The 17,067-nt window shown below is 46.8% G+C and overlaps 1 protein-coding gene across 1 annotated transcript in view; it reads right to left on the minus strand.

The window, feature by feature from the left end:
- Positions 1-17,067, minus strand: part of ptprq (protein tyrosine phosphatase receptor type Q) — a 304,885-nt gene that overhangs the window by 253,153 nt on the left and 34,665 nt on the right. Inside the window, exons 11-14 of the mRNA XM_072485165.1 lie at positions 13,865-14,125; positions 12,603-12,733; positions 12,194-12,323; positions 2,966-3,119 (exon numbers count right to left, since the gene is read on the minus strand). Of these exons, the coding sequence (XP_072341266.1) occupies positions 2,966-3,119; positions 12,194-12,323; positions 12,603-12,733; positions 13,865-14,125 (676 nt within the window). The remainder of the gene's footprint in view (positions 1-2,965; positions 3,120-12,193; positions 12,324-12,602; positions 12,734-13,864; positions 14,126-17,067) is intronic.

Below are 17,067 nucleotides of genomic sequence, written 5' to 3' on the forward strand. Positions count from 1 at the left end.
AGTATTTCCTCCACTAATCTATCCCTTTTCGCCTTTTCTCTGTGGGCCCGTATCAAGATTAATTCCCCTCTGATCACTGCCTTCAAAGCTTCCCAAACCGTCGCTGCAGAGACCTCCCCCGTATCATTTGTTTCCAGGTAGTTCTGGATGGATTTGTTAACCCCCCACAGATCACTTCGTCCGCGAGCAACCCCACATCCAGTCTCCACAGCGGGAGATTTCCTCTTTCCACACTAACTCCAGCGATCCACCCAATGTGGGGCATGATCCGACACTGCGATTGCCGAGTACTCAGTATCCACCACCCCGTCATTAGCGCCCTGCTCAGAACAAAAAAGTCGATGCGACATATTGTGGACATGTGATAAAAATGAAAACTCCTTCGCACCTTGGCCGTGCAAACCTCCATGGGTCTACCCCCCCCCCCTGTGTTCCATAAACCCCTTCAATTCCTTTGCCGTGGCCGACCTCCTCCCTGTCCTGGATTTTGACCGGTCCAATTCCAGACCAATGACTGTGTTAATATCTCCTCCCATGATCAGGTTACGTGCTTCTAACTCTGGGATCTTACCTAACACCCGCCTCATAAATTCCACATCGTCCCAATTCGGAGCATATACGATCACGAGGACCACCCGCACCCCCTCCAGCTTCCCACTCACCATTATGTACCTACCCCCTTGTCTGGCACGATTCAACCTGCCTCGAATGCCACTCGTTTGTTGATCAAGATCGCTACTCCCTGGTCTTTGAATCCAGCCCTGAGTGGAATAATTGGCTGACCCACCCCTTTCTCAATCTCGTCTGATCTGTAACGTTTAGGTGTGTCTCTTGTAGCATTGCCACGTCTGCCTTCAGCCCCCTCAAATGCGCAAACACGCGAGCCTTCTTGATCGGCCCATTCAACCCTCTGACGGTCCATGTAATCAGCCTAGACGGGGGGCTCTTTCTCTCTCTCTCTCTCTCTTCCCCCCCCCCCTGCCAACCAGCCATCACCCTTTTTAGGCCAGCCTCTAGCTCGTGCCCTCCGCTTCCTCGAGCCTCCCCTCGGGCATTCGGCGTTCCCGACCTCCTATTTGTCCCCGAGTAACAGTTCCTCCCGTCAGCAAAGCAGCTCTCCCCCCCACTCTCCCACCCCTCCTAGCAACAGCACTACCCCCCTAGCAACAACACTAGAAACCCAACCCCCCTAGTCAAGCTCCAGCTTAACACCTGCTTACCCCCCCCCCCCCCCCACACTGTGCTTCTGTGAGTCAGCTGACCCATGCTGACTTGATAGCGCCCGCCCCGGCACCAAGCAGTCCGTCTCCCCATTGTTCTCTCTGCTCTTCCCCCACTTGGACAAACATATTAAAAGCATCACATTCCCCAGTAAACAAACATTAGAAACAACAGTGAAGAAACAGCCACTTTAGAAAAAAAACACACCCAAAACCAGAACCAGCCCCAAAGATCACCCCCCCCCCCTCTAACCATCTCCCTGCAAGACAAAGTTACCTTTAGCCATCCTAACTGCCCCTTATTACACATAACACAACTTATACTTATACAGCCCAGCACAACAAATCGCCACCATATTATTCTCCAAGGCTTCAGTGTCTTTTAGTTCGTCTCCAGCCTCTTTTCTTTAATAAAAGTCCACACTTTGTCTGGTGTTTCGAAGGAGAAGTCCCGTTCCTCATGTGTGACCCACAGACGGTTTGGGCACAACATCCCGAACTTCACCCCCTTCTTAAAGAGGGCCGTTGTTGCCCGTTTAAACCCAGCTCGTCTCTTGGCCAAATCCGTGCCCAGGTCCTGATAAATGCGCAGCTCACAATTCTCCCATTTGCTACTTTCCTTCTTGGCCCACCACAGAACGTGTTCCTTGTCCAGGAATCGGTGAAAGCGTACCACCATCGCCCTCGGCGGCTTGTTTGCTCGGGGCTTCTTCGCGAGGGCTCGGTGCGCTCTATCCACTTCCAGTGGCCGAGGGAACGCCTCAGCCCCCATCAACTTCTCCAACATGTCCGTCACATAAGCCCTCGCATCCGATCCCTCACTGCCTTCAGGGAGGCCGACAATTCTAAGGCTCTGCCTCCTGGACCTGTTCTCCAGGTCCTCCAGCTTCTCCTGCATTCTTTTCTGGCGGTCATTCATCATCTCCACCTTGGTCTCCAGCACGGTTAGGTATTCCTCGTGCTCGGACACCTTTTTCTTCACCTCCTGGATCGCTCTTCCGTGGGTCTCTTGATTCTGAACAACTTGATCAATCGAAGCCTTAATCCGGTCCAGCGTGTCCTTCTTCAGCTTGGCGAAGCAATCTTCAAAAAACTTCACCAGCTGCTCCATCGACCACTGTGCCGTCTCCCTGCGGCCCTTGTTCTCCGCCATGCTTTCCCGCGTTACCGGCTCTGCTTGAGTCTTCCTTATAGGACTTTGTCTTCCCACACGGCTGCTTCTGGTCCAGTTCTCCATACACCAGAGGGGGATTTCTCCTCACTGTCTCACTCTTCACCGATTTATCCCATAAAATCTGGAAAAAACCGGGGGGAAACGGTCCAAAATTCCATCCCAGGCGGGAGCTATCAAATGTGCGGCCTACTCCTCCATGGCCGCCACCAGAAGTGCTTTCTTATATATGCTCAAGATACTTAATACATATCCTCCATCTGTTTAACCCTCACCTGAACAATGCAATTAACATAACATCAACATTTAACCTCCAGCTGAGCAGGCAGCCAGGATCTGTTTAACTTCACATCAGACAGCACTCTATCAATAGATATGCATTGACTAGATGTATTAATTTTCCAAAGAAAAATATTTCCCGCAATTACATTATGATGGAATGTACAAAAAAAAAATGGATTCATATATTGTTCATCATATTATTCACAATAATCTCTTTAAACTGAGAATATATCCACACATCAGACTATTCATATTCTGCATCATAATATGCAAAATGCTATTAACGACTTACCGTGAGTGAGTGAGAGGGATGTTCACAACCTGATAGATTATTTTGCTGGATAGTGTAAGATTGTACCCGTCAAGCACGTGAGCAGGTTGGGGCCAGCTGATAGTTACAGAATCAGAAGTCTTGTTGTAATTCAAATATTCCACTGGGTTTGGCACTAAAATAGCAAGGACAAATAATATAGCACAGGTTAATCTGAATTTATTCAACGTGGATTTAAAATTCCTATTTATTGGAAAAAATATTCTGTGCTTGTTAAGGGTGGTGATTTGCCTTTTTTCTTTAAAGTATCATCTTGCATACTGAATGTCTATATTTGTGTTTATGGAACTCACCTCTTCATTCAACTGATGAACGAGCTGCGCTCCCAAAGCTAGTGATTCAAAACAAACCTGTTGGACTTTAACCTGGTGTTGTAAGACCTCTCACTGTGTCTTTTTTAAGGGACCACTGTTAGGCCTGTAGCCATCTGGGATGGCCACTTCCCGATTACAAAATGGACACTTTGCAAAAATTGCAAGGAAAATGGACAATGCTGAGAAAACAAACAGGTTCAGAGCTTGTCTGTATATTGGAGCCGCAGCTCCCAGACAAGACCAAAACTGTAGGCCCATTAGCACACTAATGGCCCATCTCCGGGAACAAAAGAGTAACATTTGAGTAACCTACACGAAGGCAGACACCCAGCCAGAGGAGACCGAAACAAAGCAGGCCAACGGCCACCTAGGACACACCCAGCCATCAGGGCACCCACCCCTTTATTGGATGAAATCAAAAGAAAATTATTCTGTCTCATTTCTGAAAATAAGTTTAAAAGATAATGGTGTTGGATACACTCAACGCTCTCTCTCATTCCTATATTTGTATATTATTGTCATGTGGAGTACCTGAATTGTATCCTGATTCATACTCAGGCAGAGAGAGATATGCTGTGAGTGCAGCTGTTTATTAACCTCCGAGGAAACTAATCGAATACTGTGTAAAACAAGCTGCCAATTGTCCATGAACCCATTTCCCGTTAATGACGCAGACCAATTTCACACCCAGCAAATAAATCAATGTTAATACGAGTGGGTGGCCATGTAACAATGTCATTTTAAAGGTTTTAATGAAAGACTACACAAACTTACTAATTCAGCATCTTCATATGATTATCCTACACATTAATCGTGACTGATTTGTTAGCTATATTTTAGTGTATCAACGCCTCTCCGACTTGGATTGGGGACAGGGTTATACCAGAAGTTTGGTTGGAACTGCCCCATCTAAGCCAATTTCCAGTCAGATTTCTGACTTGACTGTAACTGCTTCCTTCCAGATAAATTCAGAACAATTTCATAAAGTTGGAACACAAATCTCACCGCCTCTACTCTATCAAGATTAGATCTTAGCAAGATTTTAGCCTAATCCTCTCCAGTGAGTTAATCAAGGCTGGGCCAGATTATGCCGAACCATGAGATGTGCTTTAAACACTGCATTAGGGAGGCATGGTGGTATTGCCACTGCACTACTTAACCAGAGACCCACAGTAATGCTCTGAAGACCCAGGTTCAAATCCTGCCTCCTCAAGGGCAATTAGGGATAGGCAATAAATGCTGGCATAGCCTGCGATGTCCACGTCCATGAAAGAATTTTTAAAAATTCTATCCATTGCCAATACAGTTGCTGCACAATCCCAGTCTCTGTTACAAAAGCCTTTCCATCTTTGTGCTTTTTTTGTCTCCTATTTCAATTAGCCTCTTTCTGGAACTCTGCCGTACATCTGTTCTAAACTCTCAACATAATGACACTCAACTGCTTATATCCCATACCAAAATACAGCTCGCTTGTCCATCACCCACACCCCCGAATTACCTGGACTAACTCCCCAATCTCAATTTATTATATTTGAACTCCTGACCCTTGAACGTTACTGCAATTTTATCTCTGGAATTTCCCCCAGCCGTGTAACTCTGCGCACTGTTACAACGCCCTCGTCGAGTGTGCGGTCAATTCCAGCCCCATAGACTCCGGAGTCCCAACATAAGTGAATTTACCAATAATTTGTGAATTTTGCTAAGATCTTTGACCCTTGACTGCTCCAATAAGTTACAGGCACCATATTTGTAAGCAAAACACAAAATAACTGGGTTTTCTTTAACATAAAGAGAAGATTTAAACATGTAATGGAAATAAAGGGGCAGCACGGTAGCCTTGTGGATAGCACAATTGCTTCACAGCACCAGGGTCCCAGGTTCGATTCCAGCTTGGGTCACTGTCTGTGCGGAGTCTGCACATCCTCCCCGTGTGTGCGTGGGTTTCCTCCGGGTGCTCCGGTTTCCTCCCACAGTCCAAAGATGTGCGGGTTAGGTGGATTGGCCATGATAAACTGCCCTTAGTGTCCAAAATTGCCCTTAGTGTTGGGTGGGGTTACTGGGTTATGGGGATAGGGTGGCGGTGTTGACCTTGGGTAGGGTGCTCTTTCCAAGAGCCGGTGCAGACCCGATGGGCCGAATGGCCTCCTTCTGCACTGTAAATTCTATGATAATCTATGATAATAGAACAATGGTTTACTAATCTAACTATTCCCCAAACACCGTTCCACCCTTCACCCAGATACACACAAGACAGACACACATTGGGGAAGGGGAAGGATCAAAATAATGGGGATTAAAACGGGTGTGAGATATTTGAGGATCTTCACTGCTGAGTGTGAGGTCAGAATGCGAGGTAATAAACTATCATCTTAATCTTCTAAGCTTTATCTTCAATTAAAACACGCAGGCTGCAGAATTCTATCTGGAATTGCCTTCTCTTCTACTGACCTGGACTTTCACAGATGATTCCCCTCAGGTCTGTGCGGTTCTCACTGGCATCCACCAAATGGACCGTCAGCCTCACTGAGTTTAATCTGCAGCTCTCAATATGAGGGGTGTAAGTGGGTTTTTAAATGGTCCCTCTTCCAGCAGGTGGTGGCGCTGGGCTGGAACCTCCCACTGGCTAAACTGACTGCAGGGGAAAAGGATCTTTTCCTGATCTCTCAGGAAGAACCCAATGGGTGAGAGAGAATTTGGAGCACTGGTTTGACAGATCTTAATCAGAATAGAAATGTCTAATTGCCCACAGCTCCCTCATAGGTTACTTTCACAGGCTAGATGGAAGAACTTAAATCGCCAGGCCAATCAAATAGAGATTTAAACTTTCACAGACCTGACTGGAGACATTTAAGTCAGACTTTACTTCCCCAGGCTGGATGGAAGCATTCAAATTGCTCGGCCAAGAGCTGATAGAGTTTTAAACCTGCCTCCTGCTGAGGTATTCACAGATCTGAGGCAAAATGGAGACCACTCTCTCCTTCCAGAGGCTTCCAAAAGACTCTACCAATCCCAATCGAAAACAGAAAATGTCCCAGAATTTTAAAGGAGATGATTGGCTGCTAGCCAAGTGGATCAACATGACATCACATGACCCAGCCACCTAGCACACTGCACGGAGCGATGTGCCTGGGCCAGGTCATTAGACTAGGGGTGTTTTCAGTTTAAACCCCAAAGTCTGCAATATTGAAAGCAGCCAGCACAACAGGAATTGAAAGGAATTCAATTCCAGCAGAGGGCAGTAGAGCGGAGCTGCTGATTGGTGTTGCAAGGGAAATTTGCATACCTCCGTTGTGGTCACCCTAAATTGCAGGTGTACCTGAGCTAGAGACCCTAGCTGGTCGAGTGAAGACAAGCATCCAGCAGAGGGCAGTGGAGCGGAGCTGCTGATTGGTGTTGCAAGGGAAATTTGCATACCTCCGTTGTGGTCACCCTAAATTGCAGGTGTACCTGAGCTAGAGACCCTAGCTGGTCGAGTGAAGGCAAGCATCCAGCAGAGGGCAGTAGAGCAGAGCTGCTGATTGGTGTTGCAAAGGAAATTTGCATACCTCCGTCGTGGTCACCCTAATTTGAAGGTAGTTTGTGGAGGAGCTGTTGTCAAGTGGCACTTAAACCCGAAACACTTCTTCAGTGTTTCCCTCCCTACCCCCTCCTCTAACCAAAAAAAAACGCTGTGAAGATCAAGAGGAAGGCTCGAGGTCAGTGACTGGTAAGTAGTGTTTCTGTTTTCTTTTTCTTTTCATTGGTATATTGATTTTTTTTTTTCTTAGTTGTTTATTTATTTAATTTTTTTTGGTAAATTGTAATTGTTGAAGTTAACTGAAGGTTTAAGACATGGCTGGAGATCTCAGACCCGTGTCATGCTCCTCGTGTGCGATGTGGGAGCTCAGGGACACGTCCACTGTCCCTGGCTCCTTCACGTGCAAGAAGTGTGTCCAGTTGCAGCTCCTGTTAGACCGCTTGACGGCTCTGGAGCTGCGGATGGACTCACTTTGGAGCATCCGCGATGCTGAGGACGTCGTGGATAGCACGTTTAGCGAGTTGGTCACACCGCAGGTGAAAGGTACTGAGGGAGATAGTAAATGGGTGACCAAAAGACAGAGCAAGAGTAGGAAGGCAGTGCAGGTGTCCTCTGCGGTCATCTCCCTGCAAAACAGATATACCGCTTTGGATCCTGTTGAGGGAGATGGCTCACCAGGGGAAGGCAGCAGCAGCCAGGTTTATGGCACCATGGCTGGCTCTACTGCGCAGCTGGGCAGGAAGAAGAATGGCAGGGCTATAGTGATAGGGGACTCAATTGTAAGGGGAATAGACAGGCGGTTCTGCGGACGCAATTGAGACTCCAGGATGGTATGTTGCCTCCCTGGTGCAAGGGTCAAGGATGTCTCGGAGCGGTTGCAGGACATTCTTGGGGGGGAGGGTGAACAGCCAGCTGTCGTGGTGCACATGGGCACCAACGATATAGGTAAAAAATGGGACGAGGTCCTACAAGCTGAATCTAGGGAGTTAGGAATTAAACTAAAAAGTCGGACCTCAAAGGTAGTAATCTCAGGATTGCTACCAGTGCCACGAGCTAGTCAGAGTAGGAATGTTAGGATAGATAGGATGACTGCGTGGCTCGAGAGATGGTGCAAGAGTGAGGGATTCAAATTCCGGGGACATTGGAACTGGTTCTGGGGGAGGTGGGACCAGTACAAACCGGACGGTCTGCACCTGGGCAGGACTGGAACTGATGTCCTGGGGGGGGTTTGCTAGAGTTGTTGGGGAGAATTTAAACTAATGTGGCAGGGGGGTGGGAACCGATGCAGGAAGTTGGAAGGTAGTAAAACAGGGACAGAAACAAAAGGCAGTAAGGGGGAAAGTGTAAGGCAGAGAAGCCATAGTCAAAAAGCAAAAAGGGCGACAGTACAAGGTACAGTGACTGAGGGGAGCTCAGTGAATTGGACCAGGAATACTAAAAGGAATAAAACGGGAAGTGAAAACATTAATGGTAAGCGACGCGGCAGGTTGTTACATGAAGATATGGGTTCAACGACAAGGAAAATTAGGAGAAAGGATAAGAGGAAATAAAACTTAGAAGAGGTTACTGATCAAGGTGTTAAGATTCAGGACAGAGGTAAAAAAGCCAACATTACTGTACTTTACCTGAATGCTCGCAGTATTCGGAATAAGGTAAATGAGTTGATGGCGCAAATCATCGTGAATGACTATGATTTAGTGGCCATTACTGAAACATGGTTAAAGGATGGTCACGACTGGGAGTTAAATATCTGAGGGTATCAAACTATTCGGAAGGACAGAGTGGATGGTAAGGGAGGTGGTGTAGCTCTGTTACTTAAGGATGAAATCCGGGCAACAGTAAGGGATGACATCGGTGCTATGGAGGATAAGGTTGAATCCATTTGGGTGGAAATCAGGAATAGTAAGGCGAAAAAGTCACTGATAGGAATAGTCTATAGGCCACCAAATGGTAACATTATGGTGGGGCAGGCAATAAACAAAGAAATAACTGATGTATGTAGAAATGGTACAGCAGTTACCATGGGGGATTTTCATCTACATGTCGATTGGTTTAACCAGGTCGGTCAAGGTAGCCTTGAGGAGGAGTTTATAGAATGTATCCGTGATAGTTTCCTCGAACAGTATGTAATGGAACCTACGAGGGAACAAGCAGTCCTAGTTCTGGTCCTGTGTAATGAGACAGGATTGATTCAGGATCTCATAGTTAGGGATCCTCTCGGAAGGAGCGATCACAATATGGTGGAATTTAAAATACAGATGGAGGGTGAGAAGGTAAAATCAAGCACTAGTGTTTTGTGCTTAAACAAAGGAGATTACAATGGGATGAGAGAAGAACTAGCTAAGGTAGACTGGGAGCAAAGACTTTATGGTGAAATAGTTGAGGACCAGTGGAGAACCTTCCAAGTGATTTTTCACAGTGCTCAGCAAAGGTTGAGACCAACAGAAAGGAAGGACGGTAAAAAGAGGGAAAATCGACCGTGGATATCTAAGGAAATAAGGGAGAGTATCAAATTGAAGGAAAAAACATACAAAGTAGCAAAGATCAGTGGGAGACTAGAGGACTGGGAAATCTTTAGGGGGCAACAGAAAGCTACTAAAACAGCTATAAAGAAGAGTAAGATAGATTATGAGAGTAAACTTGCTCAGAATATAAAAACAGATAGTAAAAGTTTCTACAAATATATAAACAAAAAAGAGTGGCTAAGGTAAATATTGGAGGATGAGAAGGGAGATTTATTAATGGGAGATGAGGAAATGGCTGAGGAACTGAACAGGTTTTTTGGGACGGTCTTCACAGTGGAAGACACAAATAACATGCCAGTGAATGGTGGAAATGAGGCTATGACAGGTGAGGACCTTGAGAGGTGAGGACCTTGATGAGGAGTGTTATCACCAAGGAGGTAGTGATGGGCAAGCGAATGGGGCTATAGGTAGACAAGTCTCCTGGACCTGATGGAATGCATCCTAGAGTGCTAAAAGAGATGGCTAGGGAAATTGCAAATGCACTAGTGATAATTTACCAAAATTCACCAAACTCTGGGGTGGTCCCGGCAGATTAGAAATTGGCAAACGTGACACCACTGTTTAAAAAAGGAGGTAGGCAGAGAGCGGGTAATTATAGGCCAGTGAGCTTAACTTCGGTGGTAGGGAAGATGCTGGAATCTATCATCAAGGAAGAAATAGCGAGGACATTAACAGTGCGGTAGATAACGGGGAGCCAATGGATGTAGTATATCTGGATTTCCAGAAAGCTTTTGACAAGGTGCCACACAAAAGGTTACTGCATAAGATAAAGATGCATGGCATTAAGGGGAAAGTAGTAGCATGGATAGAGGATTGGTTAATTAATAGAAAGCAAAGAGTGGGGATTAATGGGTGTTTCTCTGGTTGGCAATCAGTAGCTGGTGGTGTCCTTCAGGGATCAGTGTTGGGCCCACAACTGTTCACAATTTACATAGATGATTTGGAGTTGGGGACCAAGGGCAATGTGTCCAAGTTTGCAGACGACACTAAGATAAGTGGTAAAGCAAAAAGTGCAGAGGATACTGGAAGTCTGCAGAGGGATTTGGATGGCTAAGTGAATGGGCTAGGGTCTGGCAGATGGAATACAATGTTGACAAATGTGAGATTATCCATTTTGTTAGGAATAACAGCAAGAGGGATTATTATTTAAATGATAAAATATTAAAACATGCTGCTGTGCAGAGAGACCTGGGTGTGCTAGTGCATGAGTCGCAAAAAGTTGGTTTACAGGTGCAATAGGTGATTAAGAAGGCAAATGGAATTTTGTCCTTCATTGCTAGAGGGATGGAGTTTAAGACTAGGGAGGTTATGCTGCAATTGTATACGGTGTTAGTGAGGCCACACCTGGAGTATTGTGTTCAGTTTTGGTCTCCTTACTTGAAAAAGGACGTACTGGCACTGGAGGGTGTGCAGAGGAGATTCACTAGGTTAATCCCAGAGCTGAAGGGGTTGGATTATGAGGAGAGGTTGAGGAGACTGGGACTGTACTCGTTGGAATTTAGAAGGATGAGGGGGGATCTTATAGAAACATATAAGATTATGAAGGGAATAGATAGGATAGATGCGGGCAGGTTGTTTCCACTGGCAGGTGAAAGCAGAACTAGGGGGCACAGCCTCAAAATAAGGGGAAGTAGATTTAGGACTGAGTTTAGGAGGAACTTCTTCACCCAAAGGGTTGTGAATCTATGGAATTCCTTGCCCAGTGAAGCAGTAGAGGCTCCTTCATTAAATGTTTTTAAGATAAAGATAGATAGTTTTTTGAATAATAAAGGGATTAAGGGTTATGGTGTTCGGGCCGGAAAGTGGAGCTGAGTCCACAAAAGATCAGCCATGATCTCATTGAATGGTGGAGCAGGCTCGAGGGGCCAGATGGCCTACTCCTGCTCCTAGTTCTTATGTTCTTGTGAAACAAGGGTCAGGCAAGGGTTTGCAAGAGGATCCTTACACACTCTTTGGTCCTCAGACACTGACCATTTTTGCTACGACATAGGACCATCATATGCAATGTTTGGGCATGCTGAATTGCCATTAATGTCTAACAGTTAGGTGGGGTTACAGGGTTAGGGTGGTGGGTGGTCCTAAGTAGGGTGCTCTTTCAGAAGGCTGGTGCAGAATTATAATAATAATAACCTTTATTGTCACAAGTAGGCTTACATTAACACTGCAATTAAGTTACTGTGTAAAGCCCCTAGTCGCCACATTCCGGCACCTGTTGGGATGCACAGAGGGAGAATTCAGAATGTCCAATTCACCTAACAGCATGTCTTTTGGGACTTTTGGGAGGCAACTGGAGCACCCAGAGGAAACCCACGCAGATACGGAGAGAACGTGCAGACTCCTCACAGACAGTGACCCAAGCCGGGAATCAAACCTGGGACCGAATGGGCTCATTCAGCACTGTAGAGATTCTCTGACAGCGCACCCCTCTGCTCCCTGCCCGCTTTGCCCCACCAACAATATTGGGCTTTTCGGCTGTCTTCATTCTACTCTTTCAAAGTCCCTCCCTAAAGCTTTGTACCTACCCACTTCTCTTCAGGCCTCCTTAGTATCCATTAGTTTGAACAGGTTATCAGTTGCCCCTCCCACATCATCCCTCAAAGTTTCAGTGCCCAGTTCCCTTTCTAATTCCAGTTGTGTAGTGCCTTTGGATTTGTTGTTGTTGTTTTTGTTAATAATGCAGTATTCTCTTTGTCTTGACATCAGTTAAGATCAAAAGGCCCGTTAACGTTAGCTTTGAGGTTCCCTCTTCAGTCAACACACTTTAACCACTATATTGAATGACGTTAACTCAGGTGAAAATATTTAAATGAATCTTAACACACTGGAACCTTACATGTACGGATTAATTGTTTCATGGGTATGCTATCTCGATAGCCTTCCTTTTCTGTCCGAAGCGAAAGATTATACAATTTTCCCGGGGTCAGGTGTGTAAATACCGCACACTCTTGGTCAACCTTTAGAACCTGAAATTAATAAATAACGCAATAAATATGCTGTTTTTATACATCTATAATTTAATATACATCATGTCATCAAACATATTGAATAAAAGAGATAAATATAGCTAGAAATTATTTGAATAAGTGCATGTTGCTAAAACAATATAGTACTATCAGGCAGTTAACTGCACCAATTGCTGCTTTATAACATTTTCAAACTCTAGCTGACAGCTTGCAGAGTTCAATGTTAAACATATGCCGCATAGTATGTACTTTAATGCACCAAGAACAATTTGAGGTTACCACAAGCTGTTTATCACAGTTTGCACACTGCACTTCATACTGGTAGAAATGGCCTTCTGCTTTATCCCACAGTAACTCCAATGATGTTTCGGTGACTTTTCCTTCACGTAAATTAGTGGGTGGTACCAAACCTAGAATAAAAATACAACAATAATTAATTACATGTAAATAAACTTAATGGGATAGTGTCAGGCTGATCAGTATACAGTTACAGATAAATTGACTTAGTAGTCAACTGTCACTCAAGAAGCAGTTGGACGCAGCACTTGGGGAGAAGGGGATCAAAATATATGTGGGGGGGGGGGGAATCAGACTATTGAACTGGATAATCAGCCATGATCATGATGATTGGCGGAGCAGGTTCGAAGGGCCGAATGGCCTCCTCCTGCTCCTACCTTCTATATAAATATTTGGCAATAATGTACTTCTGTGTTATTAAATGAGCTTGATTGATTCCCACAAGCCATTGATTCTGTTTTCTAAATTTATATACCAAAGTGAAAACATTTTGACAGCGCAATATTTGTTACACGTTTATGGTCTTGATTCAGATAGCCTTTCCAGTACAACAATGCTATAAGAAGACTGGGTAGCTAATGTTTAATGGTCTTCCATGTTACCCAATATCTAACATTACAAGAAATATAATAATAATAATCTTTATTAGTGTCACAAGTAGGCTTACATTAACACTGCAATGAAGTTACTGTGAAAAGCCCCTCGTCACCACGCTCTGGGAATCGAACTCGGGTCCCTGGCGCTGTGAAGCAACAGTGCTAACTCCAGTATGTGATCTGAACTAGATACTGGTATTTCTTGCGCACACACTTTACATTTTGCTTAAATAGAAACATGTGATAAAGCGAGGCCAGGTGTCTATTTTTAAGCTGTTTTTATTTCATATCCAATGAGTGCCAGAGTACCAGTTATGATCAGATTCACTTCATCCAATTATGTAACTTGCCTGCAAAATAATACAAAATAAGGAATGCACCATGCATCCGACATCACCCGAGTCATCTTACTTCACCTAATATCACTCCAACCAAACCTTTTTCATGCAAAACGCCTCACAGATTCAAATTTGTAGACTTGACAGTATTGGGTTTTTTAAAATAAAATTGCGCATTTATCCTTTGCACAGAACACAGCTCTTCTTTCAAATCCTGTGAAAAACGTATCAAGAATTGCTAAATCATGTACTATGTAGTCCAAAATGTTCATACTCGAGTGACAAGCGTTTGCAAATTGTAGATACTTGCATGTTTTCACAACAGGAACTCTGTAAGCTTTGCTCTTCATGTTGCCACTGGTTACATACACAGCAAAGACATATTCGTTGCCTGGTGTCAGGCTTTCTATGGTTATATTAACATCTGTGTTATCTGTAGGCATTCTTTTATCTCCATCTTCATATATTACATTAAGTCCATCAAATAAGCCAACCTTTGGCATTCCAACGTACAGCACTGCTGAGTGAGCCTGAACATCAATGGGAACAACTATTTCAACTGGATTAGGCTCTGAAATAAAAAAAGAGGATAATTTTGCGATTTTAAAACATCTCCACGTGGGCCAGGATTGAAACAGTTGCTGCTGGAACTAACACGGGCACCGACGGGGGTTTTAGCCGCAGTTGCGACAAGGCAGGGGCAGGGATAGGTGATGTTGCAGAGATGTAAGCAGGCAGTCTTTGGGGTGGAGAGAATGTGATGTTGGAAACTCAGCTCAGCATTAGTTGTGGACAGTCTTGCGCAGCCTGAGACAATAGCTAGGAAGGCGAATGGAATCAGGGGCTAGTGAATGGAATTTATGGTTGGGTCCAAAAGCAATGCCATGCTTGGCAAACACAAAGTAACTTCTCGGGGTTTCTACATGGATGTTGGGCTGGATTATACACTGAGAGCGAGCTCCCTGTATCACAGCTTTAATGTCGGGGGTAAGGGCACCACCACTTCATCCTGCTTTAACTTTTCAGGCAACGGGCCTTTAATTAGTACTGGAATGTGGCGACTAGGGAATTTTCACAGTAACTTCATTGCAGTGTTAATGACAGCCTACTTGTGACGATAATAAAAATTATTATTATTATTATGAGGCAGGACTTCCATCCTTCCCCAGGAGGAAGTCCCAGCTTACAGAGCTTCTGGCCAATCAGAGACCAGCAGCTCTGCACCACACCAGGATCGGTGGCCAATACTGCAGGAGGCCGAGGAGGAAGAGGAGCAATGGATCCCCCCCCCAAACCCAGGATCTTGCGGGGCTGAGCTGGCAGGTTCCTGCGGGGAGGGATGTGGGGGAATGGGCTGGGGATGGCCTTTGGTATGTTGGACAGGGCAGAGGTGGAGGTGGGCAAAGGGAGGCAAAACTGAGGGGGTAGCCTGAGTGCCTCAGGGAGCCTGGGAATGAGGCAACCCCCACACCCCCTTTCACTGACCAGCAGCCAGTGGTTAGACCTGCTGGGCTGCACATTGGCCATAAGCCTCTCCTGCTGCCCGCATGTGGTAAACCACTGTTGCCCCTCTATTAGGTGATGTACGGTAGGACCTGTACTTCAGGTACATTGGTTGTCCCTGCCTGCTGGCTCTGCCATGTAGGCGGAGTATAAATATGTGTGTTGTGCTTCAGCCATTTCGCCAGCTGCTGTGGGAGGCCACACAGCTTAGAGCAATAAAGCCTCAGTTGTATCCATCTCACGTCTTTGTGCAATTGATCGTGCATCAATTTATTGCTCTAAGATTTTCAAAAGATGGACCTCCGTATCAAACATGATCGCCTGCAGCTGGATCCGCATTCAAGCGACGCCAAAAAGGACTTTCAACACTGGCTAGCTTGTTTCGAGGTGTACATCAACTCGGCATCCATCTCTGTCTCAGAGGCTCAGAAGATCCAGCGTCTTTCCGCTAATCAAGGACGCGCCGAACTACGCCGAAGCCATGACGCTTCTCAAGGAGAATTACGCTCAGAAGACGAACATGATCTTCGCCAGGCACGTACTCGCCACTCGCTCTCAACTCCCTGGTGAGTCCATAGAAGACTTCTGGCGGGCCCTAATCCCACTCGTCCGGGACTGTGACTGTCAGGCCGTTACGGCCACTGAACATTCAAACCTCCTTATGCGGGACGCGTTTGTTACGGGGATTGGGTCGGACCTCATACGCCAGCGACTGTTAGAAGGGGCCACGCTTGACCTAGCAGAGACAAAGAAACGAGTGCTCTTCATGACGGTCACCTCGGGCAATGTTCAGGCCTACACCTCCAGCCGCGCGGCCCACCCCTCCTACGCATCGTGGACCCCAGACGGCCGCCCCAGCGGGGGCCTTACCCAGCCAATACGCCTGCGCCACATGCCAGCCAGCAAACCGCGGGGGTCCCCGATGTTAGTTCTGCAGCCAGCAGAAACACCCCCGCCAACGCTGCCAGGCCCGCGCTGCCCTTTGTAAGGCTTGCTGCAAGAAGGGGCACTTCGCCGCGGTGTATCAGACCCGTGCAGTCGCCGCTATCGCCCCCACCCCCTCGTTTATGGACAATGGGCGTCGCCATCTTCTCCCCCTTGGACCACGCGCAGCCAGTGGGCGCCGCCATCTTCAGTCCCTCAGACCAAGCACGGCCCATGGGCGCCGCCATCTTGTGTAATCCCCACCACGTACGGCCCATGGGCGCTGTCATTTTGTACTCCTCTACATCTTCAGCCGCCATTTTGTCCTCCTCGTGATCTTCAGACGTCGCTATCTTGTCTCCCCCATGGCACATGGGCACCGCCAGCGTTCCAGGACCAGGGTCCCCCAGGCTCCCCAACATCCTACATCAACGACGACCGACCACGACTCGCCTCAGTGACCATCGACCAGTCTCGTCTGCACAACCTGGCCACCGCATCGACCAGCGTTAAAATCAACAGACACGTGACCTCTTGCCTGCTGGACTCCAGGAGCACCAAAAGCTTCATCCACCCAGATACGGAAGTCAACATCTGGGATGTCGCTCCCGACTTGGCTCGAAGCTCCAGGGCCCATCCTGCTCTGTAGGCATGTCCGACTCCACAAGGCGGACCTGTTGGTGTAAAGGTGTAATTGCTCCATGCAAACCCCCAGTATGCCTACGTGGCGTACCCCGACGGCCGCCAGGATACTGTCTCCCTCAGGGACCTGGCACCAGCAGGTCACACACACACACGAGCGAGAAAACATTTCACTGTTGCAGATTTTAAGCTCAAGAAAGAGTTAATATCAGCTTTGACAAAAAGTCCCAGACATGAATTGTTAACCCTGTTTCTCTGTCCCCCCCCCCCCCCCCCCCCCCCGGCACCACCACCACCCTCCCCTCCCCCGGCGCTCCCAGCAGCAACCACCCCCGGGACCATCCGTCCTCCCCCTGCCCAGGCCCGAGGATGAAGAGGATTTCGGCACGCTCCCGGAGGCACCGGGACATCAGACCAGCATCTGCATCGCCGCCACCAGAACGT

The sequence above is a fragment of the Scyliorhinus torazame genome, chromosome 19 (genome assembly GCF_047496885.1).
Source record: "Scyliorhinus torazame isolate Kashiwa2021f chromosome 19, sScyTor2.1, whole genome shotgun sequence".
Lineage (NCBI taxonomy): Eukaryota > Metazoa > Chordata > Chondrichthyes > Carcharhiniformes > Scyliorhinidae > Scyliorhinus > Scyliorhinus torazame.